We start from the raw sequence: 27,918 nt of genomic DNA, 5'->3' as shown, positions 1-27,918 counted from the left end.
CCGACCACCGTGGATCCGAGTCCACTCCGACGGTCTTATTCGGCGCCATACCTTCTACAACAGGACAAACACTCACCCGGCTACAACCCAATCTCCTCTGCATAATTCGTTCATTTCCCCCTCAACCCTTGTTCTTAAAACAATACAAGCCTTCGTTTTGAGTTTCAGCCCTTTATCCCTCATCCATCACCCCTCAAGCCCACTCCTCCTCAACCCCGCTTTCCGGCGTCCCCTCACTTCAGAGCCTCGGCCAGTGACGACTCCAAACTTCGACAAACAGCAGCACCGCACCTCCATCTAAACGCAGCCATGGCTACCGTCGCCCACTGCCTCTACTGCTTCGACGCCCTCGCGGCCAACCTCGAGGACCGCTCCCCCATGGCCCTCTCCGCCATCGAAGAATCCTGGCCCGACTACCCCAAAGGCAGTGACGACGGAGACTCCGACGCTGAAGCCAACGACGACGTCGAAGCCGAAGCCGACTTCACCACCACCGACACGCTCAAGATCCCAACCCCCAGCAGCCTCTCAGCCACAACCCCCTCCTTAGGCTCAAGCTCCTCGACCTCCCTCCGCTCCCCCACCCCCCTCACCCCCTCCAGCGCCGGCACCTCCGCACCGCCCTCTCGCCCATCCACATGCGCACCCTCCCCCTACCACCCCATCGGACAATCCCTCTCCTCCCGCTCCGCGCAATCCAGTGCCCTAACCTCAACACCCCTCTTCGTAACCTGGAACATCCTCACGCCGCCCCTCCAATCGCGGCAACTGCGCGGCTGCATCGGGACCTTCGAGGCGCAGCCCCTTGACACGGGACTGGCGACATACGCGCTCGCGGCCGCGCACAGCGATAACCGCTTCAACCCCATCGTGGCGCGCGAGCTGTCCGCGCTGGAGGTGGCAGTCACGCTGTTGACGAACTTTGAGACGTGTGCTGGGCCGCTGGATTGGGAGTTGGGAGTGCATGGGATTAAGATCAGTTTTTATCAGAAGAGTAAGAGGTACAGCGCTACTTATTTGCCGGATGTGGCGGTGGAGCAGGGGTGGAATAAGGAGGAGACGTTGGAGAGTTTGGTGAGGAAGGCGGGGTGGAGGAAGGGGGGTGGTTGGAGGGAGGTAGGGGAGCTGAAGGTCGTGAGGTATCAGGGGAGGAAGGAGAGTGTGGAGTATGAGGAGTATAAGCGCTGGAGTGACTGGACTGCGGCTCAGAAGTGAGGAGGGAGATTACTGCGGATATTTCTGCGAATGGGCCGTGCTGGGCCAGGTGATGAGGGATGATACTACGACTCGGGGGGGGGGGGCACAGGGGGGTTTAGAACAGGTCGGCGCATTCATGGGTTGCTAGGCGTTATTAAGATATCTGTGCGTTATGAAACGGTTTTTCCATTCCATCGGCACCGTACCCGTTACCCCACAACAGCGATTTTGGCATTTACGTGGATATCCAGCCACATAAGGTACTGAGAGCTTACTCTAATATTCCAACCTAAACCAATTTTCCGTCAATAGCCATGCACATCATCCCAAAAACCCACACCAAGCCGCCGAACATATACGTAAGCGAAGGACGTGCACATCATCACCAAGACCTTCGGCGCTATTCCAGCTCTACTCACAGACGCAAAAGCTGCCCGCCGTCAGCAACACCTTAGCAGAAACAGTAGTGATCTCTCGCTCGGCCCCATTTCCCCAGCAAATCCCACCCAACCCCACACCGAACCTTAGTGGTTATCCCAGGATGATCGGCGGCGCTTCGCCCCCAATAACCCCGCAGATCGTCTAAGACATCCCCTCCACAGCGCCGGTAAAGACGGTGAACCGCATTCCCGAGCGTCATGGGACGACGCCGTGTCTCGCGGGAATGCATATAAACTATTCCGGTTTTCCTGTTGTACCTGTACCGGTTTATACGTATTTACGCATAAGTTTCTTTTGCCCAGCCGCACTTTCTAATTTTGGTTTTTGGGTTTCAGCCAGCACACTTATTGACCGCCGATAACGATGATCTTCTCCAATCCGTTAGCGGGCGCGACGTTGGTGTTCCTCCTCGCTGCCGAAACGGGCGCTGCTGCCGTGCCGCTGCAGGAGCGTGCGGGTGCTGGATGTGGGATTGTCCGCGACTTTAAGGGAGATACGCATACGGGGAAGACGATTGAGAGTGGTGGACTCCAGCGAGTTTATGATGTTTATCTGCCGCCGAATTATGACGAGGTATGCGCCTTGCAGATCCAAGGGGAGTTATGGGAGAGGGTTCTGACTGTTGTTGTAGAACATGCCAACTCCCCTAATCATCTCCTACCACGGCGCCAACGGCAATTCAGCCAAGCAACGCGCCCTCGACCGCTTCGACGACCACACCTGGAACCCCGACCACATCGTCGTCTGGCCCAATGGCTATAATGTACGTCCCTCCCCACCCCAACCCAGCCCACCCCTAACACCCCCCCCAGGGCTTCTGGGAAGGCCCCACCTACGCCCCCCCCGGCGTCTCGGACAAGAAATTCACCAGCGACCTAATCGCCCACCTCCGGACCGCCTTCTGCATCGACGATGCCCGCATCTACGCTGCGGGTAAGTCCAACGGTGGGGGTTTCACGGGGACGCTGGCTTGCTCCCCGGATCATGGGGCGAATTTCGCGGCGGTGGCGGCGTGCGCGGGAGCCTTTTATACGGATGTTGTGCAGGATCCTAACAATAGCTGTCATCCTTCGAGGTCGCCGTTTCCGATTTTGGAGTTCCATGGGTCGGTTGATGGGACTGTATGTTTATCTAACTCCCCTCTGACTTCCACTCCTTCCCATTTCAGGGATTCAGAGTCCGTAACGGCCACAGAGGTACTAACAAAGGCACAGATCCCCTACCTCCCTACCAAAAATGGTAGTGGTGGTCCCCTCCCCAAGATCCCGGACTGGCTCTCCACATGGGGCCAGCGCAATGGGTGTGCAGCGAACTACAAGCCGACCGTATCGCAGTTGAATGGCGATAAGACGGTACAGAAGACGCTTTATACGTGTAACGGCACCAACGTGGTGACTGGGTACCTTATTGATGGAATGGATCATAGTTGGCCGTCGACGACGAGGAATAGTGATCAAGATAGTCATGGGGATAAGCCGGTGAGCATTAATGCTTCGCCGATGATTTTGGATTTTTTTAGGGGGATTAAGAAACCTTGATTGGGAGGGGATATTAGGGATACCGTAGGACTTTTGAGATATTAATTTATTCTTGGAAATATATTTCTAGTTGTCATAGTGTGATGTGTACTTCTGTTATATTCTTGGTGGTTGATAATATTTCTCCGAATAGTAATATGTTTTATGCTTAAATATATTATTAAGATCCCTGTTAAAACAGCTAACGATTACTACCCATACATATATAGAAGCAAAAATCCCAAGTAGAAATAGCGTACTAATTTTGCCAGCATGTATTAAAATCACAGGACGAATAAAGAGTATTCAAACCGCGATTTGGAGATTATAACTGTGCTTTAAAAACCGCCCACATTTATTGATCTTTCGCCTCTCACGGCACTTGAACCTATTAGGCGCTCGGACCAGTGGGGGGTCGGCCCGCTCTGTGACCCCCATGGCACTTGGCAACGGTGATGCCGGCAGATAGACGGCAGATAGTCATCTAGATCATGAAGCCTTTGCCTTCATGACCCTGCGCGAAAAGCCTCATTCTTCTCCCCAATTACCCCCTATTAGGGTATTACAGAACCAATCTCCAGCTAGGACAGAACTTCTCCCACAATGCGTATCTCAACACTTCTCTTCCTAATACCCCTTAGACCTGCAGCTGCGGCGGTGCGGCCAGACACCACGCCGCTAGCACTTAAAATGCTCGACAGCATCATCGCTCGCGAGCAAGGCGTTGTAGTAGACCCCTCGGTAAAAACGAGTGTGATCGAGGGCGGGCTGCTCCTCTTAGGTATAAGTGAGGTGCTAGAGAACATGCCTTTGACCCAAGAGCTGGACGAGAAGTACGAGTCGTATTTGGATCTAGTTATGTCTGGTCTGGTTCCAGTTCTGCAGAATGTGACGGTCGATGTGAGAAGTCCGCTGGACGAGTTTAGTGTTGGCACGCAGTTTATCAAACAGTAGGTTGGCTGTACTTACTTGCTACTGGTATGAAGCTGATTGTCTTGAGATATCAGAAAACGGGGAACCTGACTCTGCTATCAACTATCCAGACACTCCACCAAACCGACCTCCTGCGTAATCGTCAAAGTGACGGCTCTTACTGGTACTACGTCTACCCCAACGTCACAACGCAAGACGGTCTCTTCTCCATCCCCTCCTTCCATTCCGCCTATGCCCACGAGTTTGATCCCAACAACGCCCTTACCGCCTACCAGACTTCCGCGTTGCAATTTTCCAATATAATTGATCGGTGCCTCTCTCACTCTACCGGTGGTCTTCTTTACCATGGCTACGACCCAACTCGTTCATTCCCTAACTGGGGAAACCTTACTTCCCGCGGCCATTCTCAGAGCATCTGGGCCCGTGCTGTCGGATGGACATGCATGGGTCTTCTCACCACGCTTGACGTGATCCCCGACGTACCAGCTACGGCGGCTATACGGAAGGAACTGCGCGGAATCTTTGTGCAGCTTATGAGTGCGGTCGCTCGTGCGCAAGATGGGGCCTCTGGGGCTTGGTGGCAGGTGATGAATTTCCCAGGCCGCCAAGGGAATTTCCTTGAGTCGAGCGCGACGGGGCTTTTTGCGTATGCCTTGCTTCGCGGCCTACGGCTGGGTTACTTGGGCACAGAGGATGGTGATAAGTTCAGTGCGAGGCAGTACAGACGGAGTGCGGATAGGGCGTATGACTGGCTGGTGAATAAGGCACTGCTCGAGCTGGGAGATGGGACATTGGGGTATAATCTTACTGTGGATGTGTGCTCTATTAACTCGACGACAGCCTTTGATGTTAGTAAACAGTTTACCTTTTTTTCTTCTTTATTATTTATATCCGGGATGTGCTAACTTAGTTTGGCAGTTCTATGTTGCTCAACCGCTAAAGCCACAGAGCCTACTTGGTGAGGTTGGGTTCTTGCTCACTGATCTCGAGATGCAGCTCGCGAAGAAATAAATGTCACCGTAAGGAGTCAATGTTTTTAGGAAAGATTATCTGCCATGGCGGATATTTAGCGTCAGCGCGGCCGAGCCGGGAACCCGTTGGGTTGCGGCATGAGAGATAAATAAATGGGGCGGAGGGCTAAACGCCGCGGGATGTAAGCGCAGGAGGTATTACTTTTGTATTCTTGGATATACCGCTATATCATCCTCATTCCCTCTCATCTACCGAGAGTTGGACAGCACCATAGCACTATCAAAACGCACTATCAGGGGCTCATCCCACCCCCCCACGTTCCCGTCTTTACAACTCCCCCAAACGTATTCCCAGAGAGCGCGCCCATTTTCGTTACTCCGTCTCCCCACCCCGGCCAATAAAATACGCCGCTTCCCAAACCCGCTCGCAAAAAAACACAGCAAAGCCATTAGCCGCGCTCATGACGCCGAGGCGGTGCCATTATCGCCATCCGCAAGCCTCTCCCGCTGCGCCATGACGCGGCCGTTGCAGATATCAATAAACATCTCAAACTTCTCAATTACCTTATCCTTCTGCTCCAGCGCCGCCCTGAGCTGCTCAATCTCCCGACTCGTCTTCTCCTTCAGCTGCTCCAGCTCCTCCTTCACGCGTATCACCTCCGCCCTGCACTCTTCCCTAAACTTGTCCTCTGGGTTGGGCGCCGAGCGGCGCTTGTAGATCGACTGCATCGGCGCGTCAGGGTCGATCTCCGTGTCCTGCGAGCGCTTGTCTAGTTCTCGTGCTATGGCGGCACGCGCATTATAGATGTCCCGTGGGAGATACCCCGCGTTAGGGTGCGCGGCTTGGATCTGCTTCAGCGTCTCCTGCGCGCTGACACCTGCATCTCTCAGCGCCTTGACCGCCGCGACGGCCGTCCTGTCCAGCCGCCTGGCCGCGGGGTGATCAATGGCACCCTTACTAGGTCCGTGGTTGTGCACGCAGAATAAGCCGTCCGGGCGATACTTCAGCTGCCACTCCATAGTCGACTCAATAGCATAGAGGCTGAACTGGCACCCTGTCTTGCGCGAAGTCGTAGCTCGTCTACGCACTGGGGAATCGACAGGCAGCATGTTGTGTTTTGAGGTTCCGCCTTTGTCACACGTCAAGAGAACCTTCTTGAGTCCAATCCTGTTCTTTTTTTTCGAGCGTCCGATAACGCAGGCGTAGCCGCGCGCGAGGCCCCAGGCATTGACGGACTGGAGGAGGGCTTCGAAGGTCGGGAAGGACGTTTCTGGCGGGGCTTCCATGCCCAGACTTGGGTCGGGGGTTAGGGCGAAGTGCGTGGGGAATGTGCTCGATTGTGGGGAGGCCGAGGCGGAGGCGGACGAGGAGGAAGTGCCGGGGTCATGGCCGTTACTGGGTGGTGGTTGAGGCTGTTGCTGGGGCGCCGGAGGTTGCTGCTGCTGTGGGGTTTGTTGGCGAGCTTGCTGGTGAAGCTGCTGCTGATGTTGCTGGTGCTGTTTGCCGTTCAGCTGAGGGTGGTGGGAGGTTTGTAGAGTAGGCAGGGCTGGTCGTGTGGCCGTGGGGGCACTAGCTGCGTGCTGCAATTGGTAGAGGTAGCTGTTGTGGTCTTGCTGCAGTTGCGCATTTGGTGGCGCCGTCGCGAGCGTATTAGGATTCATTCCATTGCTTCCTGAGCGGTTCACATTGTCTTCTGGTAGTGACACCTGTCGTGTGAAGTAGGGCGCTGAGGAGGGGACATGAGGTTGTTGCCCTGGCGTTGGTGAGGCTTGAGGCGCTGGGTTATAGATTGGGTGTATGGCGCTTGGTACGCTGGATTGGGCATATGCACGGCGTGCATTCTCCTGTGGTAGAGCGAAGGACATCGAGACGAGATATCGTCAATGCCTTGAACTCGGGAGGTGGTCTTGTGAAGATCGATAGTTAGGGTGTGAGTATATCAATCGTGCTTTGGATCGATCGCCAATAATGTGGGGTGGTGTCAGAACTCGGGCCAGCTATTTTGGTGGGAGCACGTGATGCGACATATTTGGTGGTGGGTGAACATATGAGCACCACTTTCGACAGTTCTTAATTAACTACACTTATATTATTACGATTGGACATCAATTTGGGATCCCGCGTCTTTGTATTATTCTCGTATTCATAAAAACTGTGTCTAGGTATCTCTACTAAGCACAAAACGCAGTGGTGGCGGGACGTATTTCTACGTTACAAACCCTCCTATAATCGGTGATTTGTACAGCACTGTGAGGGTGTCTCTGTGACTCTGTCCCGTACACCAATCCTCGCGCCCATTTAGAGTCAAGATTAAGGGGATCTATTCTCCATTGCCTATTTTCTGGACTCGAAATCTACAGGAAGTAGTCTGGGGTGCCTGTAATAATGTCAGCAGCCGTATCAAATGACATATTTCCATTCGAAACCTACGTCGTGAAACCATTGGTTCTCCGGCTCTTGGGCATGGATCAAACTGCAAGCTGTAGGTTTGTTAGTATGCAATATTTCAAGGTGTGGCTCGCCAACTTACAAGGTGTACTTGAGATGTTCATCTATCTCCATGATTGCCGCTTGGTTACCGCACCTGTAACAGTAATTTGGTGCTGTGTTGTAAGTTAGTGAAGAACAACATAATGCCAGAGTCTCGCTGCATACCAGAGAATATGGTGACAACGTTCCGATCTTGAGACCAATTGTAACCCTCCATGACAAGTTGATGAGCTCTGGCAACCAATGTCAAGCCGTTGTTGTGATTGAAAGCCTCTGAGATATCCTGTCCGAACGTGTACCCCGCACCTCTAGGGGATATCCCCCATCCGCATCTATCATCTGGATCGGACCAGAGAAGGTCGCACATTGGCCCTTCATGGGGAACCTCTTGTATGCGGTCAAGCGCTCTGATGTTGTCCAGGGTGTCAATGCTTGGAGACAAGCCACCGTGAAGGCAGAATATTTGATTATCGATAAGGGCTGTGAGTGGTAGGTAGTCGAAGAGGTCTGTGAAGTGCTTCCAGACGTTCGCGTTGCCGTATTTGCGGAGGCATTCGTCGTAGAATCCGTACACCTGAGTGATTTGGCGGGATTCGTGGTTTCCTCTGAGGATGGTAATGCGTTGAGGGTAGCGGATTTTGAGGGCAACAAGGAGGGTGACGGTTTCGACTGAATAGTATCCACGATCAACGTAGTCCCCTACAAATCGGTTAGCTCACGAGAACCCCAAGGGTATCAATCTGACTTGCCCATGAATAAATAGTTTGTATCGGGGTTCGGTCCTCCGATCCTGAACAGCTCCATCAGATCATGGAACTGGCCATGGATATCTCCGCAAACTGTAACTGGGCATTTCTAAAAGTCCATTAGAGTTTGCATATGCCTGACCGCATGGATGTCAACTTACGACTGGTTGAACGTTCGACTCTTCTTGCAGAACCTCTCTCGCCTGTTTAGACAATGTTAGGTTCGATTCCTGAGATAAGCTCGTTGTTCACGAGCATTGGTAGCCAGCAAGCTCGGACTTACCTTCTCGCAGAGCCGCTGGACATCCACCTCCGCAAGCTGCTTGCACGTCATCAGGCTCTCAATCCAGCCGTCAAGAGTAGATATAGAAGTAGGCTCAGACACCGGCGATAATCGCGTGGGCTCTACCACTCTACCAACATCCTCCATGGTAGCGTCCATTGTGCCCCGTTGTCGTTGACGATTGTGACGTTGCGACCCAGGCTGGTGATGTTTGGAAGCGGGATGTCCAGCTCAGATCGAATGACTCCGCGCGCGTAGGTAGTTTGTCGCAAAAGGTTTCTGGGTGCTGTAACAGTCTAAATACAATGCAGCTGGGCCACAGTCGGTATGCAGCTATTCGTGAAGGGTATTGAATTTGGATTGCAGAGCGTTTACCCCGATTCTGTATGGGGTACTTGAAGTTGGATAGTAGTATGGGTGGGCTTGCCATATCTCGCTTAGATCAACCCACGTCTAAATGTACGTACACCACCAAGCTATCTACAGTCGTAGCTTACATAAATGAACACAGCTAGCTGTCATTCAACAATTCAAATAGGAACGGCGTGGTAAGATATTTATTTGTACAGTAAATATAAATATGCATTTTATACGTTCTATGCAAGGCCAAGCCCAACGGGCGTATTCCCCCCACTGGCTGCCTCAGTTTGACGGCCTACCAAGTTTTTGAAATCTAAGCCCACTTCAGAGAGCATCTTCGCGTGCTCCTGGGACTGTTCCATACATTCTTTCCAGACGTTACCTTCGCGGTCGGCACTACTTAGTTGCCTGTTTAAGATCACATTGAAAGCATCCACCTGTTCCTTCGCCCATTTGACACATGCGCTCATCGTCAATGGCGGAAAGCATTCCTGGAATGTCAAGACGGTGTTTTTAATAATCGCAAAGTATACAAATGAGATCTCCCAGATGTACTGGTGTAGATTGCCCTCAAAGGTGCATTGTCTGTCAAAAACAATTAGTACGAATAGACAGGCACAGAACATACGGCATACCTTGAGCGTTTATGAATGGTTAGGCTGCGTGCTTTCAGGTACGTCTCCCGAGCGCCATCCTCAAAGCCAAGCCTTGTAAGCCAGCCGACATTGCGTTTCGTTTTTTTTAACTCGTTGTGGCTATCAACAAGCTCACGAGTGATCAGGCCCGCAAGCTTAACAGCCCGCTCATTGACTTTGAAGTTGATGAAGTCCTGCGCCACGGCATTATTCTTCAAGCCCTTCGCCAGAACCTTCAGTTTTTCAAGGCGATTGACTGCTTCGTCGAATTGTTGAAGCGCAATGTCAATGTCAAGCTCATCAACTTGACCTTCAACCCAGCGTAGATTCTGCTGCTTGCCATCGACCTCAATGAACACATTTGGGCGCTCTTTCATGTCAGATAGTGTCTCCAGTAGGTCTGCCTTCTCCAGTAAACCTGGATCTCGTGACGCAAAGTAGTTAATGGTTTCCTTAGTTTTGTTGTTACTCTCAATCTCCGATCGCAACCCTCTTCGTAACTCCTCTACGGCCTTGCGGAAGTTAAGGAGCAGTTGCGTCTTCTCACTGCTGTCTGCGTTCTCCGTACGATAAGTGAACGATTCTTGTGCAATGCCTCGAATCATAATGGCATCCGCGACCTTATTTCGAGAACCAGTAGCGTCATTGGTACCTGCAAGGTCAACCATTTCAATGTCGAGCAATGGCCAACATCTATCTGCCACAAGTTTTGAAGGGGCTTGGCGGGGATCAGACCCGTTATTGCCCTCAATTCGACGTTTCTTGCGTGAAGCAACGAGAAGATGGTCGTTTAAAAGGATGATTTGCATAGATCTTCTCGGCTTCCACGTTGCGTTATCAAGCTCCACCCAAAGACCAGCATTTTGGACGACATGGCGTCCAAGTGCCGCAGGGAGAAACTTCTGTGAACCACTAACGGCCTTCCACAAAGCCTGTAGCTGAGAATTCCACAAAGCCGTGCGGTCCGCAACAGAGCTCCGCTTATCCCGCTTGCTGAGAACCGTATTCATGGACCCATTGAAGCCAGATGTGTCGGCGGTAGCTGAAGATGACGCAGATCTCAGAGCTGTTGTGTTGCTCTTAAGCTCAGACATAAGGTTACGTAGAGCTCTCATTTCGCCCTTCAGCTTTTCGGCTTCTTTACTAATCTTAATAAACTGTGTTCGGTTTTGATACACGTTCTGTTGTAGATCCGTTGAAGTTCGATTTCTCATCTTCTTCAGAGCTTGTTGATAATCCTCGATGTCCTGCTCGGAAGCGTCACCCAAAATGCTGGCAACATCTAAACATTGTTAGAATTATATACATAAAGAGAAGGAGAATTGGATTTAAATTATTCCAAATACTCACATTGCTGCGGTTGCAAGGAAGGGTCTCGGAGAGCATTCAAGTCAACGGTGATACCAGCACCCCTTGATGGCGGCTTGCCTCCATCTCTATCAGCAGGTCTAACAACTCTCCCTGCTGGCGATGTCGATGGCACCGGGGGTGCAGTGGCATCGAACCCCGCAGGTAGGTTGTTGAATCGGGTCGAATACCGACGTTTAACAAGGTCGGATGTCTGCAGTAAAGTTAGTTAGATAAACCAGAATTGAGACTAGAAGCTTCAATTGGTAGCTGCCTTACCTTTCCACCGGCTTGTTGGCGCTGCTTGGGAACCTCGATACCTGTCTTGCCTCCAGCGTTTCGTGGCACGTCCGGGGTTTGTTGAATTGGACCTGATATTTGTTTGGGCGCACTTATAACTGGGCGTGCTTTCCGCTTTGTTCGTAGGGATATTCCCCTTCCACGATCGTCAGACATGGTCGGTCGTGTTGTGGTGAAAGCCCAAAGAGTTGCAATTCGAATTCGTGAGCTCTCCCCGGATTGTAGAGTGGCAGCTCCAAGAACAACGTCGTTGGCTGGTACGCTTGGACGATACGGGTGGGCCGCATTGCGAGTTCCACGTTAATGTTGCCTAACTTTCAAGGCTGACATACCCGCGTCGAAATTATTGCCAAAGGGAACCTTTTTTTGGCCATTAACAAGGTCCGCTACGACATCAACCATAACCTTTGTTTATCCGGAAACCCGCCCCTACAGAGACTACAGTTTGTTTACGCTGTTGTTCAAAATGGTCCAAACTTCAACAATTGTCACTGCTACCGTTGGCACAATTGCCACGGGCCTCGTCGGTATGTGATCCATGTGAACCATCCCTCAACCTCGGAATCTGCTAACGTTTATGCCCCATAGCTTATGCCATTTACTTCGACCACCGCCGCAGAACCGACCCAGGTTTCAGAAAGCAATTGAAGAAAGAGTCTAAGAGACAAGCACGCGCAGCAAAGGAGGAGGCAGAGGCACACACCAACAGACAACGAGAGGCTCTGAAGGCCGTGGTAGAGGAGGCGAAGGAAGAGGGCTTCCCAGTCGATGTGGAGGAGAAAGAGGCATATTTCATGAATGAGGTCGCGCGTGGAGAGCAATTGGCACAAGATGGTATGATCTCTACTCATAAAACTGCACCACCCGCGTTTCGACCGGGAAGGACCCAGGCACCACCCATGAAGCCGGATCTTCATTATCGTCAAATATACAAAGCCCTCTGCTAATTCGTTATAATTTATAGGATCCGATAACCTGGAAGCAGCTCTGTGCTTCTACAAGGCGCTCAAGGTCTACCCGCAGCCGTCTGACCTGATCACCATCTATGACAAGACCGTCCCCAAGGTCCGTACTTCCATCCTTCCATTCGGATCTCTCACAAATCTTCCATACTGACACCTATAATAGCCTGTACTGGACCTTCTCGCAGAAATGATCGCAGTTGACCCCAGCCTTCACGTTGGCCCCTTTCAATCCGGCGGAGGAAGCGAAGGCTCCGACAACGGCATTCCAGGGGTTGGATTGGATTAAATGCCTCGAATTCATCACAACACCTACGACCTCTGAAGATTCCTCAAACTCCCAGCAAGTCACCTAGGCTCCATGCGCGTTTCAACCTGAGGTGGGAGCGCTTTGCAGCCTAGAATCAAACGACTGGGCATGGATCTTTGTATATCAGCTGTACCTGGCGCCCTTCATCTTTGTGTCTTAATTAGTCTCCTACTCCCATTTTACGAACAACGAGGTATGAAGATATATCCTGTTTAGCCTTCTGTCAAAACCAAGGGGGGGTCTTGTATAAATAGAGTTGGGACTTCGGTGTGGATAGCGTAGAGTAGCTACCAATGCGAAGTCAATTGTTCATCTAAATTCATTACCATTTACTGGTTTACGGGAGTTGATATGAATGATTTATGGAGTTAAATCTAAATATAACCCCAAAAGTTATGTTATGGTTCGTTTATGACTTCAAACAAATAATCACAAGAGCTGTACTACCAGACTTTGGTAAAGATTCGTTGGTTCCCGCTTTATAGCATCATAGGGCGCTTTGGCGAGAGACACCAGGGGGTGCCCGTAAGGACCCCCTGTCGAAATAGTTCAAATCGCGGTCCATCCATCGTTTACGCGAATTGTTAATACCGTTTGGAGACCCCCAGATAACCTCCTTTCAACCATCTCGGTCTACACTATATCTGGACCCTGAAAATACACCAAATAAATCACTACCTCTACATTAATCTGCTATTGAAGCTCCGCAATTTTCGAAATGATATCCCACCTATAATTCATACCAACTCACTATGGAGACTTTGGTCTCATCTCCCGCAAGCCCCTCGGCGAATGGCGTCGCAGGCAGCCATTTTTCAACCATAGATCCTACTGTGGTTGTTGAGCATCTCGCAAGACTCATTGAGGCCAACCTGGGAGCTACAAGGAGAGAACTAGAGAGTATCGGCAGCTTGTTGTCGAAGTCGAGATACCCAGAAACCGTCCAACGTTGCACCCGTTTCGCAACAGAATCGCAAGTTGCCCTCTACGTGCAAAAAGATATCGTTGGAACGGAAGAAGATGCCAAACAGTCGTCAGATGGCCAGGGTATGCTCTATACTATTCTCGTAAATGATGGGACAAGAACTGATATTGAAACAGGTGGCTTTGCTTACACCCTGACCGGCGACCCAACATTATCCCCCCTGACAATTACCTCTTTGATTGTCACAAAACGATCACCAGCAATCGATCCCTCGATACCGGTTGCTCTACAAATACATTCTATTGTGCTCCCTGGAGCGGCCGCCCAATCCACAACAACAGGTGGCTCTGGCCCAACCATCGAAGTCCTCTACAACCTCATCCATAATGGCCTCGGCCCGTTTTTCGATGCATATATCAAGAACCAAGCAGCGGCAAATGGCAACAGCGGCCGAACAGAAGTCGACAGCAAGACAGGCATACAAGTCACGAAAAAGAGGATTGCTGACTTGGATCTGAGCCTTCGTCATCTCCAAGAGAACGTGGAGATCCCCGAGCTGTCCCTTCCACTCCACCCACTTGTACAAAATGCAGCCGATGAGGCGGCAGCCCGTGGAGCGAAGCCCACCGTGGATTATATTTCAGAGTCGATACTTCAAGACAGCACGTTCTTGAATAGCTTGCAAACCACAGTCAACAATTGGATTAAGTCCATACAAACCATCACAAAGATGACCAGGGATGCCAAAACTGGAACGGCAAACCAAGAAATCGACTTCTGGCTGTCGAAAGAATCGGCGCTTGAGAGCATAGAAGCGCAATTGCGAAGTGATGGTGTCCAACTCACCCTCGAGATTCTCCGCCATGCGAAGCGATTCCAAGCAACCGTTAGTTTCACCGCAGATACTGGACTGAAAGAAGCTACGGAAATCGTCCAAAAATACAATCAGCTCATGCGTGATTTTCCTTTGGACGAATTGAACTCAGCTACTGCGCTTTCGAAGGTTGTAGAGGCTATTGGACAGATTTTCAACCATCTTAACAAGAAGTTGAGGATCTGCCCCTATCCCGTACCACGAACACTGTCCCTTGTCGAAGCTATTTCAGCGGACCTCGACACCAAGCTGCACTCCTTACTCCATGGCAGATCGTTGATGCATCTCGACTATAGAGACTTCAAGGTCTTAATGACAACAGCGGATAGCATTTTTGCTGCATGGGACGAGAGTATCAAAGAGTTCACGAATGTTGCGAGAGAAGTAACTAGGAGGCGAAACGACAAGTTCATTCCTATCAAGATTAACTCCAGGCATGCGGCGCTTCAGCAGCGACTTAAATACGTCAATACATTCCGCGACAACCACGAGCAATTGCAACGAACTATTGTCAATGTTCTAGGCCCCAAGAGCAACGGAGGCGGTGTCGATGCTGGCTCAGCTAACGGCGTGGTCCTCATTGAAGAAATGGGCGATGTCGATGCTGTTGAAGAGGTGCAACAAGCATATGCCGCCTTGAAGAACGTCGATTTGTTGGACACGTCTCCAGAAGGTACTCAGTTCTGGGCGCAGCAGGAAACAGCCTACAACGAAAGAACCGCAAGAGTCGAGAACTCCATCATTGCAAGGTTGAGGGATCGCCTGGCTACTGCGAACAGCGCCAATGAAAAGTTCAGAGTGTTCTCCAAGTTCAATGCTCTCTTCGTACGACCGAAGATTCGTAGCGCCATTGCAGAATATCAGACCGTTCTGATCAATAATGTCAAAACCGATATTACTGCGCTCCACGAGCGTTTCAAGCAGCAATACGGCCATTCCGAGGCCCATGCTATGGCACAGCTGCGCGATCTTCCTCCTGTGGCAGGTGCTATTATCTGGGCACGACAAATTGAGAGACAACTTGATGGCTATATGGAGAAGGTCGAAAATGTCTTGGGTCACGATTGGGCACTACACGCCGAGGGCCAGAAACTCCAGACAGAGAGCAACATGTTCAGAAAGAAGCTCGACACGCGACCTATTTTTGAAGCCTGGTTGCATGATGTTCAGCGGAGACAAATTAATATCACTGGCTTGCTATTTGCCATTAACAAAAATAGATCGGCTGGCAATGCTCTGGAGCTTGCTGTCAACTTTAATCCTCAAGTCATCGCTCTCTTCAAGGAGACTCGCAACCTGGTGTGGCAAGGCTACCAGGTACCCCACGCAATCAATAACATCTCGAAAGAGGCCAAACGAGTTTATCCGTACGCCGTCAGTCTCATGGAAAGCGTTCGCACGCTTGCGCAGACCAATCGCCAGATTTCAGAAATGTCAGACGTGTCAACTCTGCTCAGCGGATATCAGAACGATGTCCAAGCTCTCATTGCCAAAGGACTGCCGCTGAAATGGGAGTCTTTTATCCACTCATATGATGTTCATATCAAGCAAACGTACCTAGCGAACGGAACCATGGACCACAACTCTGGCAACAGGAACGAGAGCAAGCATGTTCAATTTGTTCGTGAGTTTGGAGTCACTGTATCTTTGCTCCAAAACAAGACGGAAGTTCTCGCTTCAATCAACACAACGGTGCAAAAGGCTTTGACTGATATTGAAACCTGTCCATACAATGAGACAACTTTCCAAGAGAGACTGGAAACTATTCAAATGGCTGTCGATCAGCTCAACTTGGAGAATTTCGTTAATCTGGACCACTGGGTTCATGGTATGAACCAGCGTATTGAGAATACTTTACTCGGACGACTCCATCAAGCAATAAAGACCTGGATCGAGGCTTTCCAGGATGTTCAATCTGAAACTGTCGATAGCGATAGCAGAAGGAGGCTTACAACTGGTCCAAATGATGCATCGGTTTCCTCACTGCCAGTTATCCGCCAACTTGTTCACGAGATCACAATGCGTAACCAAGTTATTTATCTTGAACCTCCTCTTGAGTATGCTCGAGCAAATTGGGTTTCGGAGTTGCACGGCTGGCTCGGTGTCGTCTGTAACCTACGAAAAATCAAAGCCTCTCGTTATCAAATGAGCATCGCCGCTTCTAGTGAGGCAGAGGCACGATTTACAGACCTACCAAGGAATTGCGCTGATACCTTGCTTGAGGTGTACACCACCATCGAGGACCAGCTGCTTGAAATCAGCCGTTATGTTGATAAATGGCTGCAGTTCCAATCTCTTTGGGATCTCCAGTCAGAGCAAGTATACGAGATTCTAGGAGATCAATTATCAAAGTGGTTACAACTTCTTCGAGAAATTCGCAAAACTAGATCAACCTTCGATACCACTGAGGTTAGCCGCTCATTTGGCCATGTAACCATCGACTATGACCAAGTGCAAACCAAAGTCAATGCCAAGTACGATCAATGGCAGCACGAGATCTTGACCAAGTTTGCAGGACGTCTAGGCACCAGAGTTCGCGAAGTGCATTCCGAGATCGAGAAGGCACGGAAGGATCTGGAAGTTCAATCTCTAGAAGCCAGCTCCACAGCACAGGCGGTCCAATTTATCACAATCGTCCAAGCCTGCAAGAGGAAGGTGAAGACTTGGGGCCCTGAAATTGATTTATTCCGACAAGGCCACACGACCCTGGTTCGTGAACGATATCAGTTCCCAGCAGACTGGCGATCCAACGAGCAGGTCGATTCTGAGTGGGATGCACTCAACGAATTACTCAACCGCAAGAGCAAGACCGTGCAGGACCAGACAGATGCTCTCCGCGCTAAGATCGTGGCTGAGGATAGACTTGTGGGAGAAAAGATCGCAGAAATCATCGTCCAATGGAACGAAGAGAAGCCCGTTTCGGGTACCATTGCACCCGAAGTGGCCTCCTCCACGTTAACTTCCTTCGAGACACGAATCACCAAGTTACACGATGAGTCGCTAATGGTTTCGCGTGCAAAGGAAGCCTTGGATATTCCCGGGAGCCCCGATGCCGCCCTCGCTGCCATCTTGGAAGAAGTACAAGATTTCAAGGGCGTCTGGGCCGCCTTATCGACTATTTGGAAGAGCCTCAACGACCTTCGTGATACTCTTTGGAACAGCGTCCAGCCAAGAAAACTGCGCACTTCAATCGATGGCCTCATTAAGATGACGAAGGATATGCCCAGCCGAATGCGCCAATATGCCGCCTTCGAACATATTCAGAATATCTTACGCAAGTTGCTGAAAGCCAACTCGCTTCTCGCTGAGATGAAATCTGAGGCTGTCCGTGACCGTCATTGGAACAAGATCTACAAGTCTCTTAGACCGGGGAAGCGCTATTCTCCTATTTCTATGACTCTTGGTGATGTTTGGGATCTCAACCTTGCTGCAAGCGAAGTTGTGATTCGGGACATCATTGCCCAGGCACAAGGAGAAATGGCACTCGAAGAATTCCTGAAGCAGGTTCGGGAGATCTGGACAAACTACTCGCTTGATCTTGTTGCCTACCAGAACAAGTGCAAGCTGATTCGTGGTTGGGATGATCTCTTCGCCAAGTGCAGCGAAAACCTCAACTCGTTGCAGGCCATGAGACACTCTCCTTACTATAAGGAATTCGAAGAGGAGGCTGCTTCTTGGGAAGACAAGCTTAACCGAGTTCATGTTCTGTTTGATGTCTGGATTGATGTGCAGCGCCAATGGGTCTACCTTGAGGGCGTGTTCACCGGCAACGCTGACATCAAGCATCTTCTTCCTGTTGAGTCGAACAGATTCCAAAATATCAACACTGAATTCTTTTCGGTCATGAAGAAGGTGTATAAGGTACCATTTGTCCTCGATGTCCTCAACATTCCAGAAGTCCAAAAGTCTTTGGAGCGTCTGGCGGATTTGTTGAACAAGATCCAGAAAGCCCTGGGAGAATATCTCGAAAGGGAGAGAGTATCATTCCCGCGCTTTTACTTCGTTGGAGATGAAGATCTATTGGAGATTATCGGCAACAGCAATGATACACTACGCATTGCAAAGCATTTCAAGAAGATGTTTGCCGGATTATCTGGGCTTATAATGGACCAGGATGCAATCATTTCCGGCTTCACGTCAAGGGAGGGCGAAGAAGTTCGCTTGAAGAAGGAAATATCTCTTGTCAAAACACCGAAGATCAACGATTGGCTGGCACTCCTCGAGAGTAGCATGAAGAGCACTCTTGCTGAACTACTCGCAGAGGCATACAGCGAGTTTAACGCCCTCTTTACTGCCGAAGATGTCGACGCCACTCTTCTTAATGAGTACATCAAGAAGTTCCCAGCTCAAATTGTTGTCCTCGCTACTCAGGCTGTCTGGACAAATGCCGTTGAAGCCTCTCTTCAAGCCGGCGGTTCAAATCTTCAAAGCCTCTATGATCAAGAAGTGAAGGTCCTGCGACTGCTTGCCACTACTGTTCTTGGTGATCTCGACCCAATTGAGCGAAAGAAGTGCGAGCACCTTATCACAGAGTGTGTCCATCAACGTGATGTTATTGAGAAGCTCGTTAGACTCAACGCAACAACCCCAACCCATTATATGTGGCTCCTGCAGATGCGCTATGTCTATCAGCCCGAGGGAGACTTCTTGAACCGTATTTCGATCAACATGGCAAATGCCAAGCTGAGCTACGGCTTCGAATACCTTGGAGTCGCAGAGAGACTCGTCAGAACACCCCTGACCGATCGTTGTTTCTTGACCTTAACACAAGCTCTTTCCCAGCGACTTGGTGGATCTCCATACGGTCCTGCCGGTACTGGTAAGACTGAGTCCGTCAAAGCCCTGGGTGTGCAGCTGGGTAGGTTCACACTTGTATTCTGCTGTGACGATACTTTCGATTTCCAAGCTATGGGCCGAATTTTCCTTGGTATCTGTCAAGTTGGAGCCTGGGGTTGTTTCGATGAGTTCAATCGTTTGGAAGAGCGAATTCTTTCTGCGGTTTCTCAGCAAGTCCAGAACATCCAACTGGGCCTCAAGCAAGGTGTTGAGGACGAGAAGTCGCAGATTGAGCTTGTCGGCCGCCAACTTCGAGTTAACGCCAACACCGGTATCTTCATCACGATGAACCCTGGTTATGCTGGTCGATCCAACCTGCCTGATAACTTGAAGAAACTTTTCCGCAGCGTGGCAATGTCGAAGCCAGACAAGGAGCTTATTGCCGAAGTTATGCTCTACTCCCAAGGTTTCAACCAAGCAAAGCAACTATCGAAGCAGACTGTACCATTCTTCGACCGCTGTGGAGCCAAGCTATCAAAACAAGCTCATTACGACTTTGGGCTCCGTGCCCTGAAGAGTGTTCTTGTTAGCTCCGGTGGATTGAAGCGTGCTCGGTTGACAGTATCTGGTGGCGACCTTGGCCCTGAAGAGGAGGTTGAGCCTCAAATTATTGTTCAGAGTATTCGTGAGACCATCGCTCCAAAGTTGATCAAGAGCGATGTTGAAATCATGAGAGCGATTGAAGAGGAATCTTTCCCTGGAGTTCAATATATTCCAGCAGCCCTTGAGGAACTTAAGGCATCCATGCAAAGTATTGCTGCTGAAAGGAACCTCGTTGTCAACGACACTTGGATGACGAAGATTCTACAACTATTCCAAATCCAGACAATTCACCATGGTGTTATGATGGTCGGTAACTCTGGCTCCGGAAAGACAGCAGCGTGGAAGGTTCTCCTTCAAGCTTTACAACAAGTTGAGGGCGTTGAAGGTGTCTGCCATGTTATTGACTCAAAGGTCATGTCCAAGGAGGCCTTGTACGGTAACCTTGATTCTACCACCCGAGAGTGGACTGATGGTCTGTTTACGAGCATTCTTCGCAAGATTGTCGACAATCTGAGAGGCGAAGAGACAAAGCGCCACTGGATTGTGTTTGATGGAGATGTCGACCCAGAGTGGGTTGAAAATCTTAACAGTGTTCTTGACGACAACAAGCTCTTGACTTTGCCAAACGGAGAACGTCTCAACCTCCCATCAAACGTACGAATCATGTTTGAGGTTGAGACCCTCAAGTACGCTACATTGGCAACAGTCAGTCGTTGTGGTATGGTTTGGTTCAGTGAGGATACTGTCACTCCAACAATGATGGTAGACAACTATCTCGGCAAGCTTCGGAAGGTGGCACTGGAGGATCTCGACGAAGACTCCGTTGCTACAGGCCAAACCACAGCCAAGGCGTTGGTCATTCAAGGGGAAGTCTCGGATTTGTTACAATCCTATCTTAAGACTGAAGACTTCCTCCTTACTGCACTCGAGCATGCGGAGAATTTCAACCACATTATGGAATTCACAGTTGCCCGTGTTCTGAACACCTTATTCTCGCTCCTCAACAAGACAGTTCGGGATATTGTGGAATACAACGCTCAGCATGTTGATTTCCCCTTGGATTCCGACCAGGTCGAATCGTTTGTGTCGAAGAAGCTACTTCTTGCACTCGTCTGGTCCTTGACTGGTGATTGTCCACTTGGTGACCGAAAGGTGTTCGGTGATTATGTCGCAACTCTATCCACATTCGGGTCGCCACTTCTCGAGGGCAACTCGTCTTTGATCGATTTCGACGTCACGTTGCCTCAAGCACAGTGGGTGTCGTGGCAGAACCAGGTGCCAACGATCGAAGTCAATACGCACTCCATTACCCAGACAGATGTTGTCATTCCAACCCTGGACACTGTCCGCCACGAAGATGTCCTTTACTCGTGGCTCGCCGAACACAAGCCGCTACTGCTGTGTGGTCCGCCTGGTTCCGGAAAGACGATGACATTATTCAGCGCTCTTCGCAAGCTGCCTAACATGGAGGTCGTTGGACTGAATTTCTCGAGTGCAACCACGCCAGACCTGCTGATCAAAACCTTTGAGCAGTACTGCGAGTACAAGAAGACGTTGAACGGCGTTATTTTGTCCCCAACACAAATCGGGAGATGGCTTGTACTTTTCTGCGACGAGATTAACTTACCGTCGCCTGACAAATACGGAACACAGCGTGCCATCTCTTTCCTGAGACAGCTCGTCGAGCAGAACGGTTTCTGGCGAACATCCGATAAGACATGGGTTACACTCGATAGGATCCAATTTGTGGGTGCCTGTAACCCTCCTACGGATGCTGGCCGCACCCCAATGGGCGCCAGATTCCTCAGACATGCTCCTTTGATCATGGTTGATTATCCCGGTCAGCTATCACTCAAGCAGATTTACGGCACCTTCACCAGTGCTGTGCTCAAGATTGTTCCGTCGCTGAGAGGATACTCCGAAGCACTTACCAATGCCATGGTTCAATTTTATACCGAATCCCAGGAGCGCTTCACGCCAAAGATCCAGCCCCACTACGTCTACAGTCCCCGTGAACTCACAAGATGGGTTCGAGGTATTTACGAAGCCATTAGACCACTTGATACTCTTTCCGTGGAAGGGCTAGTACGTATCTGGGCGCATGAGGCGCTTCGACTCTTCCAGGATCGTCTGGTTTCTGAAGATGAACGCAAATGGACTGACGATGCTGTCCGCCGAAATGCGCTCGAGTTCTTCCCAATGATGGACGAAACCAAGGCTCTCGCTGGACCAATCCTGTATTCCAACTGGCTCTCGAAGAACTACGTTCCCGTCGATAGAGAACAGCTACGCGAGTTTGTAAAGGCTAGGCTGAAGACTTTCTGTGAGGAGGAAGTTGATGTGCCCCTGATTCTTTTCAATGACGTCCTCGAGCACGTCTTACGCATTGATCGAGTATTCAGACAACCACAGGGTCATCTTATTTTGATTGGTGTCAGTGGTAGTGGCAAAACGACGTTGTCCAGATTTGTTGCCTGGATGAATGGCCTGAAGGTTTTCCAAATCAAGGTCCATGGCAAGTACTCGGGTGAGGACTTCGACGACGATCTGCGCGATGTTCTTCGTCGCAGTGGATGTAAGGGCGAGAAGATTTGTTTCATTATGGACGAAGCTAACGTTCTTGATTCCGGATTCCTTGAGCGTATGAACACATTGCTTGCTAATGCTGAAGTTCCTGGTCTGTTCGAAGGCGATGAGTTAGCATCCCTGATGACTGCCTGCAAGGAAGGTGCTCAACGCCAAGGTCTCTTGCTCGACTCCCAGGAAGAACTCTACAAATGGTTCACGCAACAGATCATCAAGAACCTTCACGTTGTTTTCACGATGAACCCACCCGAAGACGGTCTTTCGTCGAAGGCAGCGACTAGTCCTGCTCTTTTCAATCGTTGTGTTCTGAACTGGTTTGGTGACTGGTCTGATCAAGCGTTGTTCCAGGTTGGATCCGAATTAACCCATTCTGTCGACCTGGACCGTCCAAGCTACACTCCATCCGACAGTATCCCAGTGGCATATCGCGAGCTCTCCTTACCTGCCAGTCACCGGGATGCAGTTGTCAACGCAATGGTTTATATCCATTACTCTCTGCAGCGCTTCAACCTCAAGTTGCTCAAGCAACAAAGCAGAGTTACTTTCCTCACTCCCAGGCACTTCTTGGACTTCGTTGCTCAATACGTCAAGCTTTACAATGAAAAGCGCGAAGACTTGGAGGATCAGCAGCGTCATTTGAATGTCGGTTTGGAGAAACTGAGAGATACCGTTGATAAAGTTCGCGACCTTCGCATCAGCCTCGCGGAGAAAACTGGCCAGCTCGAGCGTAAAGACGCAGAGGCAAACGAGAAGCTGCAACGTATGATTGCTGATCAACGACTGGCAGAACAGCGCAAGACAACGTCTCTGGAGATCCAATCTGCCCTTGAGAAGCAGGAAGTTACAGTGGCTGAGCGCCGAGAGCTTGTCCTGAACGACCTGGCTAATGCTGAGCCCGCCGTTATCGAGGCACAAAAGAGTGTCAGCAATATCAAGAAGCAGCACCTAACAGAAGTGCGTTCTATGTCTAACCCTCCAAGGGGTGTTAAGCTTGCTTTGGACTCTGTTTGTACTCTGCTTGGCCACCGCATCGACAGCTGGAAGACGGTTCAAGGTATCATTCGTCGTGATGATTTCATTGCCAGTATCGTCAATTATGACAATGAGAAGCAGATGACGAAGAACCTCCGAGTCAAGATGCGAAATGATTTCCTTTCCAAAGAAGACTTCACCTACGAAAAGGTCAGCCACGCCAGTAAAGCATGTGGACCTCTTGTCCAGTGGGTTGAGGCTCAAGTCAACTATTCCGAGATTTTGGATCGTGTTGGTCCATTGAGGGAAGAGGTTGGCCTGCTTGAGGAGAAGGCTCTCGAGACGAAGGCAGAGGCACAGGCTGTCGAGAATACTATCACTGCATTGGAGCAAAGTATTGCACGCTACAAGACGGAATACGCAGCCCTTATTAGCGAGACACAGGCAATCAAGTCAGAGATGTCGCGAGTTCAATTCAAGGTCGATCGCAGTGTTCGTCTTCTTGACAGCTTGTCGTCGGAGAGAACCAGATGGGAGGATGCAAGCAAATCGTTTGAAACCCAGATCAGCACCTTGGTGGGAGATGTTCTTGTTGCAGCTGCCTTCCTGGCATACAGTGGACTTTACGACCAGCAATTCCGCAAAAACATGATGGATGATTGGCTCGGCCAACTCCAGATGTCTGGCATCGACTTCAAGCAGCACAATCCGATTACTGAATACCTGTCGTCGGCTGATGAGAGACTAAGCTGGCAAGAAAATTCGCTTCCAGTTGATGATCTCTGCACCGAAAATGCTATCATCTTGAAGCGCTTCAACCGTTATCCTCTGATCATCGATCCTTCCGGACGCGTCACCGAGTTCCTTCAGAAGGAATGCAAGGATCGGAGATTGACTGTTACCAGTTTCCTGGATGATTCTTTCACCAAACAGCTTGAGAGTTCGCTCCGTTTCGGTAACCCGATCTTGATTCAAGATGCCGAGCATTTGGATCCAATCCTTAACCACGTCCTCAACAAGGAATACCAAAAGACTGGCGGGCGTGTTCTCATCCAGCTCGGCAAGCAAGAGATCGATTTCTCCCCAGCCTTCAAGATCTATCTCTCGACCAGAGATCCATCGGCTACGTTTGCACCAGATGTATGCAGTCGCACAACATTCGTCAATTTCACTGTCACCCAGAGCAGTCTCCAAACGCAATCATTGAACGAGGTCCTGAAATCTGAGCGTCCTGATGTGGATGAGCGAAGATCCAACCTGATCAAATTACAGGGAGAATTCAAGGTCCACCTTCGCCAATTGGAGAAGCGCCTCTTGCAGGCTCTGAATGAGTCCCGTGGTAATATTCTGGACGATGACAACGTCATTGAGACTCTCGAGACATTGAAGAAGGAGGCCGCTGAAATCTCAAAGAAGATGAGCAGCACCGAAGGTGTGATGGCAGAAGTCGACGCAATCACACTCCAGTACAATATCATTGCTCGTTCTTGCAGCGCTGTGTTTGCTGTTCTGGAACAGCTCCATTACCTCAACCACTTCTACCAATTTTCGTTGCAATACTTTTTGGACATTTTCAACAGCGTTCTCCACGATAACCCAAGGTTAGCCACCGAGACAGACCACAATGTTCGACGCGATATTATCATCGAAGATCTCTTCGTGACAACTTACCAACGAACTTCACTTGGATTGTTACAGAAGGACCGGATTACATTCGCAATGTTGCTTGCTCAAGCCTCGCCATTTAAGATGGACAAGAGCCTCATTGACTTAATCCTGGATGATGGCATTGATGGTACCGATCTATCCACAGAGACGGGCCGCAAGGAGGAAGTATTTGCACGAGCAGCGCGTGTTCCTGCTCTTAAGGGGAAACTGGACAACATACCTCCTGCAGATTTGGACCGCTTCCTTTGCGAGGAAATGGGAGAGAATTTCATTCCCAAGATCTGGGACGACAGTACCAGCGAGATTGACAAGGAACTGTACTCATTACTAGTCGTTAAGATCTTCCGCCTCGATCGATTCGTTCCTTCCGCAGAGCGTTTTGTTACCGCGGTGTTTGGCTCAAGAATCTTCGACATGACGGAAGACCTAAGTCAGACTGTCGAACAGGTCTCAGCAAGCCGCCCTATTGCGCTTTGCTCCAGCCCTGGATTCGATGCCAGTTACAAGGTGGACAGTCTCGTTGAGAGAGTCCAGGCTTCTTGCACAAACATTGCCATGGGTTCAAACGAGGGCTTATCAACGGCAGACAAGGCAATCAGCAACGCAGCCGCCACTGGAAACTGGGTGCTCATCAAGAACGTTCACTTGGCACCTACGTGGCTTCAAAGTCTTGAGAAGCGTATGGATTCCCTCAAGCCGCACCCAGACTTCAGACTCTTCCTGTCGATGGAATCGAGTCCGAAGATTCCTGTCAATTTGCTGAGAGCGTCTCGTGTCCTGATGTACGAGCAACCAGCTGGTGTGAGAGCGAATATGAAGGATTCTCTTTCGTCTGTGTCCACCAGGGCGATTAAGACACCGGTTGAGCGAACCCGGCTGTATCTTCTGCTCTCTTTCCTACACGCAGTTGTACAAGAGCGTCTGCGCTATGCGCCAAACCTTGGATGGAAGGGTTTCTGGGAGTTCAATGACAGCGACGTATGTATTACCCGAATCACCTCAAAATGTTCTTTACTAACCTCATTTACAGTATGAATGCTCTGCACACGTGATCGATACCTGGGTTGAATCCGTTTCCGGCGGTCGGTCAAACGTTGCACCCCAGAATCTCCCATGGGATATGCTCAGGACTTTGATTACTGAAACCTATGGAGGAAAGATTGACGACGAGGGAGATTTCGCACGTCTTACCCAGCTAGTCGACTCCATCATAACCCCCGCGGCATACGAGATCGGCCACAAGCTTGTGGAAAGCACACCAGGACTCACAGTTGCCACCGATGGAAGCGACGGAAGCCTGGTTGTCCCCAGCGGAACTGGCCTGAAAGAATATATGGAGTGGGTGAACAAGTTACCCGAGAGAGAGCCGCCGACTTACCTCGGCCTGCCGGCGAACGCAGAGAAGCTCCTCCTTGTGGGCTTGGGAAGGAGCATGATTGGGAATCTCGGGAAGATCACCGAGATTCTTGATGAGGGTGAGCAGTTGATGGCTGAGGCGGCCGTTGCGGCCTGAGGGGAGAGGAGCAGAGGGAAGCTCATGTGTTGAAGATTACGGAAGATAATGGAGTTGATGTATGATGTTTCGTTTGTATGATTTGGATCAGTTGTATATTTAGCTTATTTCAGCGCGCGTCGTCTTGCTTTGCAAGGATAGGGCTAGATTGTACGGGTACGGGAAGCGGTGGTCTGTCTTATACCCCCTTTTCTTATGTATATGTTTTCTTACATGGAGATACAGTAGAACCTCCAAATAAAACCCCTTTAAATAATATGGCTTTTGATAATGAGATACCTCGTCTGAATCTTCGTGGTGCATTGTCTGACCCGAGCATCCTTTTCTGAGACCCGTTCTCCATCCTCTTAGGAAATCACTGTGACCTCCACCACCATCCTCCTACACCCGCCGCAACTACAACCACCGTCCCCGCAATCCTCACCACCGCCCTCTTCACCATCTTCTCAATAGCCTTATTCGCATTCTTCTCAAACTCATTCCCCCCCTTATTCCCCCAAGGGAAATCCTCATGCGGGACCTCCTTCCCCAAAAACCCACACAACGGCCCCCACCCATCCCTCACCTCCCAATCCAAATACTCCCTCCCCTCCCTCTCCAACTTCCCCTCCAACCTCTCATAATACCTCTCCGCCCACTCCTTCCCATTTTTCTCAAACCCCCCTTTGCCTTCTCCCATAATCCCCATCCACAACACCGCACTCCGATACCACCAAAACAGTTCCGCATCCCACCAACTCAACCCCCATATCCCCCAACTCCCCAATATCATCTTCGCAGCCTCATTCAAACTCCGATGCCAGGCATCCATATCCCTCCTCCGATTCAGCACCACCTTCGCCTGCGGGTAAAAATCCAATAACTCCTCGGCGAATATTCCGGGAGGCATATCCATCACCCCATCGCAATCACCCAACAGCACGTCCCAGTCAAACTCCCGACCTGGCCCGGAGTCGCCACGCGCTTTGGATTGCAGGAGAGGGACCCAGATGGCGCAGTCGTGGGGGCGTGTGGAGGGAAGGTCGAAGCCGTGCCAGATGTGGGTGTAGCCTAGGGTGTGCAGGGCGGTGCGGAGGGAGTCGGTGCCGGAGCGGGGGAGGCCGAGGGCGAGGATTTGCATTGGGGAGGAGGAGAGGCGGGGTCGGGGAGGTGGGGAGGGAAGGGGGTAGAGAAGTTGGTAGAGACGTTCGGTGGCCATGGTGATGGTTGTGGGGTGGTTGTTGGGAGGATACAGAAGTGGTGTAGGCGGGGAGTAAGGTTTAAGCTCTGTATCACTTGAAGCTGCTATGGATAGTAAGCAGGTGATATAGATATAACCATAAAAGGTGAGGTGGGAGCGCCGGGTTATATTTAATTAGAAGTTGAACAGAACAGCAATCGTTTTGCTTAAATATATTCCTGTTGCCATGTCCTCGATTGGCACCTACCAAGGTAGTAAGCCGGGATATATATAGATGAGATGACGGGATCCATGTCTTAGCGATGGATCAACCCTGATCGTCCTCATT

At 50.4% G+C, this 27,918-nt stretch overlaps 9 protein-coding genes across 9 annotated transcripts; 5 read left to right on the top strand and 4 right to left on the bottom strand.

Moving 5' to 3' along the window:
* Positions 1 to 9: 9 nt before the first annotated feature.
* Positions 10 to 1,215, top strand: VE01_01619 (uncharacterized protein; the record flags this gene model as incomplete). Its single annotated transcript, XM_018271138.2, has 1 exon — positions 10 to 1,215. Exon 1 carries the CDS (start codon positions 310 to 312, stop codon positions 1,213 to 1,215), a length of 906 nt encoding a protein of 301 aa, XP_018133980.1. The 5' UTR covers positions 10 to 309.
* Positions 1,216 to 2,001: 786 nt separating this feature from the next.
* VE01_01618 (uncharacterized protein) lies at positions 2,002 to 3,176 on the top strand (the record flags this gene model as incomplete). The annotated part of the gene is made up of 4 exons (XM_018271137.1): positions 2,002 to 2,211; positions 2,270 to 2,401; positions 2,451 to 2,759; positions 2,853 to 3,176. The coding sequence occupies 4 exons, from the start codon at positions 2,002 to 2,004 to the stop codon at positions 3,174 to 3,176; spliced, it is 975 nt and encodes a 324-aa protein (XP_018133981.1).
* Positions 3,177 to 3,637: 461 nt separating this feature from the next.
* Positions 3,638 to 5,500, top strand: VE01_01617 (uncharacterized protein). The gene is made up of 3 exons (XM_018271136.2): positions 3,638 to 4,105; positions 4,156 to 4,936; positions 5,007 to 5,500. The coding sequence occupies exons 1-3, from the start codon at positions 3,759 to 3,761 to the stop codon at positions 5,097 to 5,099; spliced, it is 1,221 nt and encodes a 406-aa protein (XP_018133982.1). The 5' UTR covers positions 3,638 to 3,758; the 3' UTR covers positions 5,100 to 5,500.
* VE01_10737 (uncharacterized protein) lies at positions 5,380 to 7,021 on the bottom strand. Its single transcript, XM_059464189.1, has one exon. The coding sequence runs from the start codon at positions 6,923 to 6,925 to the stop codon at positions 5,519 to 5,521; it is 1,407 nt and encodes a 468-aa protein (XP_059320172.1). The 5' UTR covers positions 6,926 to 7,021; the 3' UTR covers positions 5,380 to 5,518.
* A 167-nt stretch (positions 7,022 to 7,188) lies between these two features.
* VE01_01616 (uncharacterized protein) lies at positions 7,189 to 8,991 on the bottom strand. The gene is made up of 7 exons (XM_018271135.2): positions 8,580 to 8,991; positions 8,458 to 8,499; positions 8,300 to 8,405; positions 7,716 to 8,249; positions 7,591 to 7,663; positions 7,491 to 7,540; positions 7,189 to 7,437 (listed from the first exon to the last, which is right to left on the bottom strand). Exons 1-7 carry the CDS (start codon positions 8,736 to 8,738, stop codon positions 7,415 to 7,417), a joined length of 987 nt encoding a protein of 328 aa, XP_018133983.1. The 5' UTR covers positions 8,739 to 8,991; the 3' UTR covers positions 7,189 to 7,414.
* Positions 8,992 to 9,120: 129 nt separating this feature from the next.
* Positions 9,121 to 11,446, bottom strand: EXO84 (exocyst complex component). The gene is made up of 4 exons (XM_018271134.2): positions 11,201 to 11,446; positions 10,925 to 11,135; positions 9,575 to 10,856; positions 9,121 to 9,524 (listed from the first exon to the last, which is right to left on the bottom strand). The coding sequence occupies exons 1-4, from the start codon at positions 11,375 to 11,377 to the stop codon at positions 9,176 to 9,178; spliced, it is 2,019 nt and encodes a 672-aa protein (XP_018133984.1). The 5' UTR covers positions 11,378 to 11,446; the 3' UTR covers positions 9,121 to 9,175.
* Positions 11,447 to 11,606: 160 nt separating this feature from the next.
* On the top strand, positions 11,607 to 12,839 carry VE01_01614 (uncharacterized protein). Its single transcript, XM_018271133.2, has 4 exons — positions 11,607 to 11,748; positions 11,810 to 12,055; positions 12,186 to 12,286; positions 12,350 to 12,839. The coding sequence occupies exons 1-4, from the start codon at positions 11,688 to 11,690 to the stop codon at positions 12,470 to 12,472; spliced, it is 531 nt and encodes a 176-aa protein (XP_018133985.1). The 5' UTR covers positions 11,607 to 11,687; the 3' UTR covers positions 12,473 to 12,839.
* RO1 (Dynein heavy chain, cytoplasmic) lies at positions 12,826 to 26,685 on the top strand. Its single transcript, XM_059463376.1, has 3 exons — positions 12,826 to 13,540; positions 13,595 to 25,875; positions 25,928 to 26,685. Exons 1-3 carry the CDS (start codon positions 13,246 to 13,248, stop codon positions 26,408 to 26,410), a joined length of 13,059 nt encoding a protein of 4,352 aa, XP_059320015.1. The 5' UTR covers positions 12,826 to 13,245; the 3' UTR covers positions 26,411 to 26,685.
* VE01_01612 (uncharacterized protein) lies at positions 26,497 to 27,608 on the bottom strand (the record flags this gene model as incomplete). Its single annotated transcript, XM_018271131.2, has 1 exon — positions 26,497 to 27,608. One exon carries the CDS (start codon positions 27,606 to 27,608, stop codon positions 26,766 to 26,768), a length of 843 nt encoding a protein of 280 aa, XP_018133987.1. The 3' UTR covers positions 26,497 to 26,765.
* Positions 27,609 to 27,918: the final 310 nt, after the last annotated feature.

The sequence above is a fragment of the Pseudogymnoascus verrucosus genome, assembly GCF_001662655.1.
Source record: "Pseudogymnoascus verrucosus strain UAMH 10579 unplaced genomic scaffold scaffold_4, whole genome shotgun sequence".
In the NCBI taxonomy this organism is placed as follows: Eukaryota; Fungi; Ascomycota; class Leotiomycetes; order Thelebolales; family Thelebolaceae; genus Pseudogymnoascus; species Pseudogymnoascus verrucosus.
The sequence above is the reverse complement of the archived record's forward strand: the minus strand, read 5'-3'. Positions and strand labels throughout refer to the sequence as shown.

Excerpts from the sequence above, each read along its gene's own strand:
- VE01_01614 (XM_018271133.2), top strand. The coding sequence starts at position 11,688 with ATGGTCCAAACTTCAACAATTGTCACTGCTACCGTTGGCACAATTGCC. Across the intron at positions 11,749-11,809 it reads AATTGCCACGGGCCTCGTCG|CTTATGCCATTTACTTCGAC; the intron begins GTATGTGATCCA and ends TATGCCCCATAG. Across the intron at positions 12,056-12,185 it reads AGAGCAATTGGCACAAGATG|GATCCGATAACCTGGAAGCA; the intron begins GTATGATCTCTA and ends TATAATTTATAG.
- VE01_01617 (XM_018271136.2), top strand. The coding sequence starts at position 3,759 with ATGCGTATCTCAACACTTCTCTTCCTAATACCCCTTAGACCTGCAGCT. Across the intron at positions 4,106-4,155 it reads GGCACGCAGTTTATCAAACA|ATATCAGAAAACGGGGAACC; the intron begins GTAGGTTGGCTG and ends GATTGTCTTGAG. Across the intron at positions 4,937-5,006 it reads ACTCGACGACAGCCTTTGAT|TTCTATGTTGCTCAACCGCT; the intron begins GTTAGTAAACAG and ends TTAGTTTGGCAG.
- RO1 (XM_059463376.1), top strand. The coding sequence starts at position 13,246 with ATGGAGACTTTGGTCTCATCTCCCGCAAGCCCCTCGGCGAATGGCGTC. Across the intron at positions 13,541-13,594 it reads ACAGTCGTCAGATGGCCAGG|GTGGCTTTGCTTACACCCTG; the intron begins GTATGCTCTATA and ends ATATTGAAACAG. Across the intron at positions 25,876-25,927 it reads GGGAGTTCAATGACAGCGAC|TATGAATGCTCTGCACACGT; the intron begins GTATGTATTACC and ends CCTCATTTACAG.
- VE01_10737 (XM_059464189.1), bottom strand. The coding sequence starts at position 6,925 with ATGTCCTTCGCTCTACCACAGGAGAATGCACGCCGTGCATATGCCCAA.
- VE01_01616 (XM_018271135.2), bottom strand. The coding sequence starts at position 8,738 with ATGGACGCTACCATGGAGGATGTTGGTAGAGTGGTAGAGCCCACGCGA. Across the intron at positions 8,406-8,457 it reads AGTCGAACGTTCAACCAGTC|AAATGCCCAGTTACAGTTTG; the intron begins GTAAGTTGACAT and ends ATGGACTTTTAG. Across the intron at positions 7,438-7,490 it reads AGAACCAATGGTTTCACGAC|GCACCCCAGACTACTTCCTG; the intron begins GTAGGTTTCGAA and ends ACATTATTACAG.
- EXO84 (XM_018271134.2), bottom strand. The coding sequence starts at position 11,377 with ATGTCTGACGATCGTGGAAGGGGAATATCCCTACGAACAAAGCGGAAA. Across the intron at positions 11,136-11,200 it reads GCCAACAAGCCGGTGGAAAG|ACATCCGACCTTGTTAAACG; the intron begins GTAAGGCAGCTA and ends ACTTTACTGCAG. Across the intron at positions 9,525-9,574 it reads ACCATTCATAAACGCTCAAG|ACAATGCACCTTTGAGGGCA; the intron begins GTATGCCGTATG and ends TGTTTTTGACAG.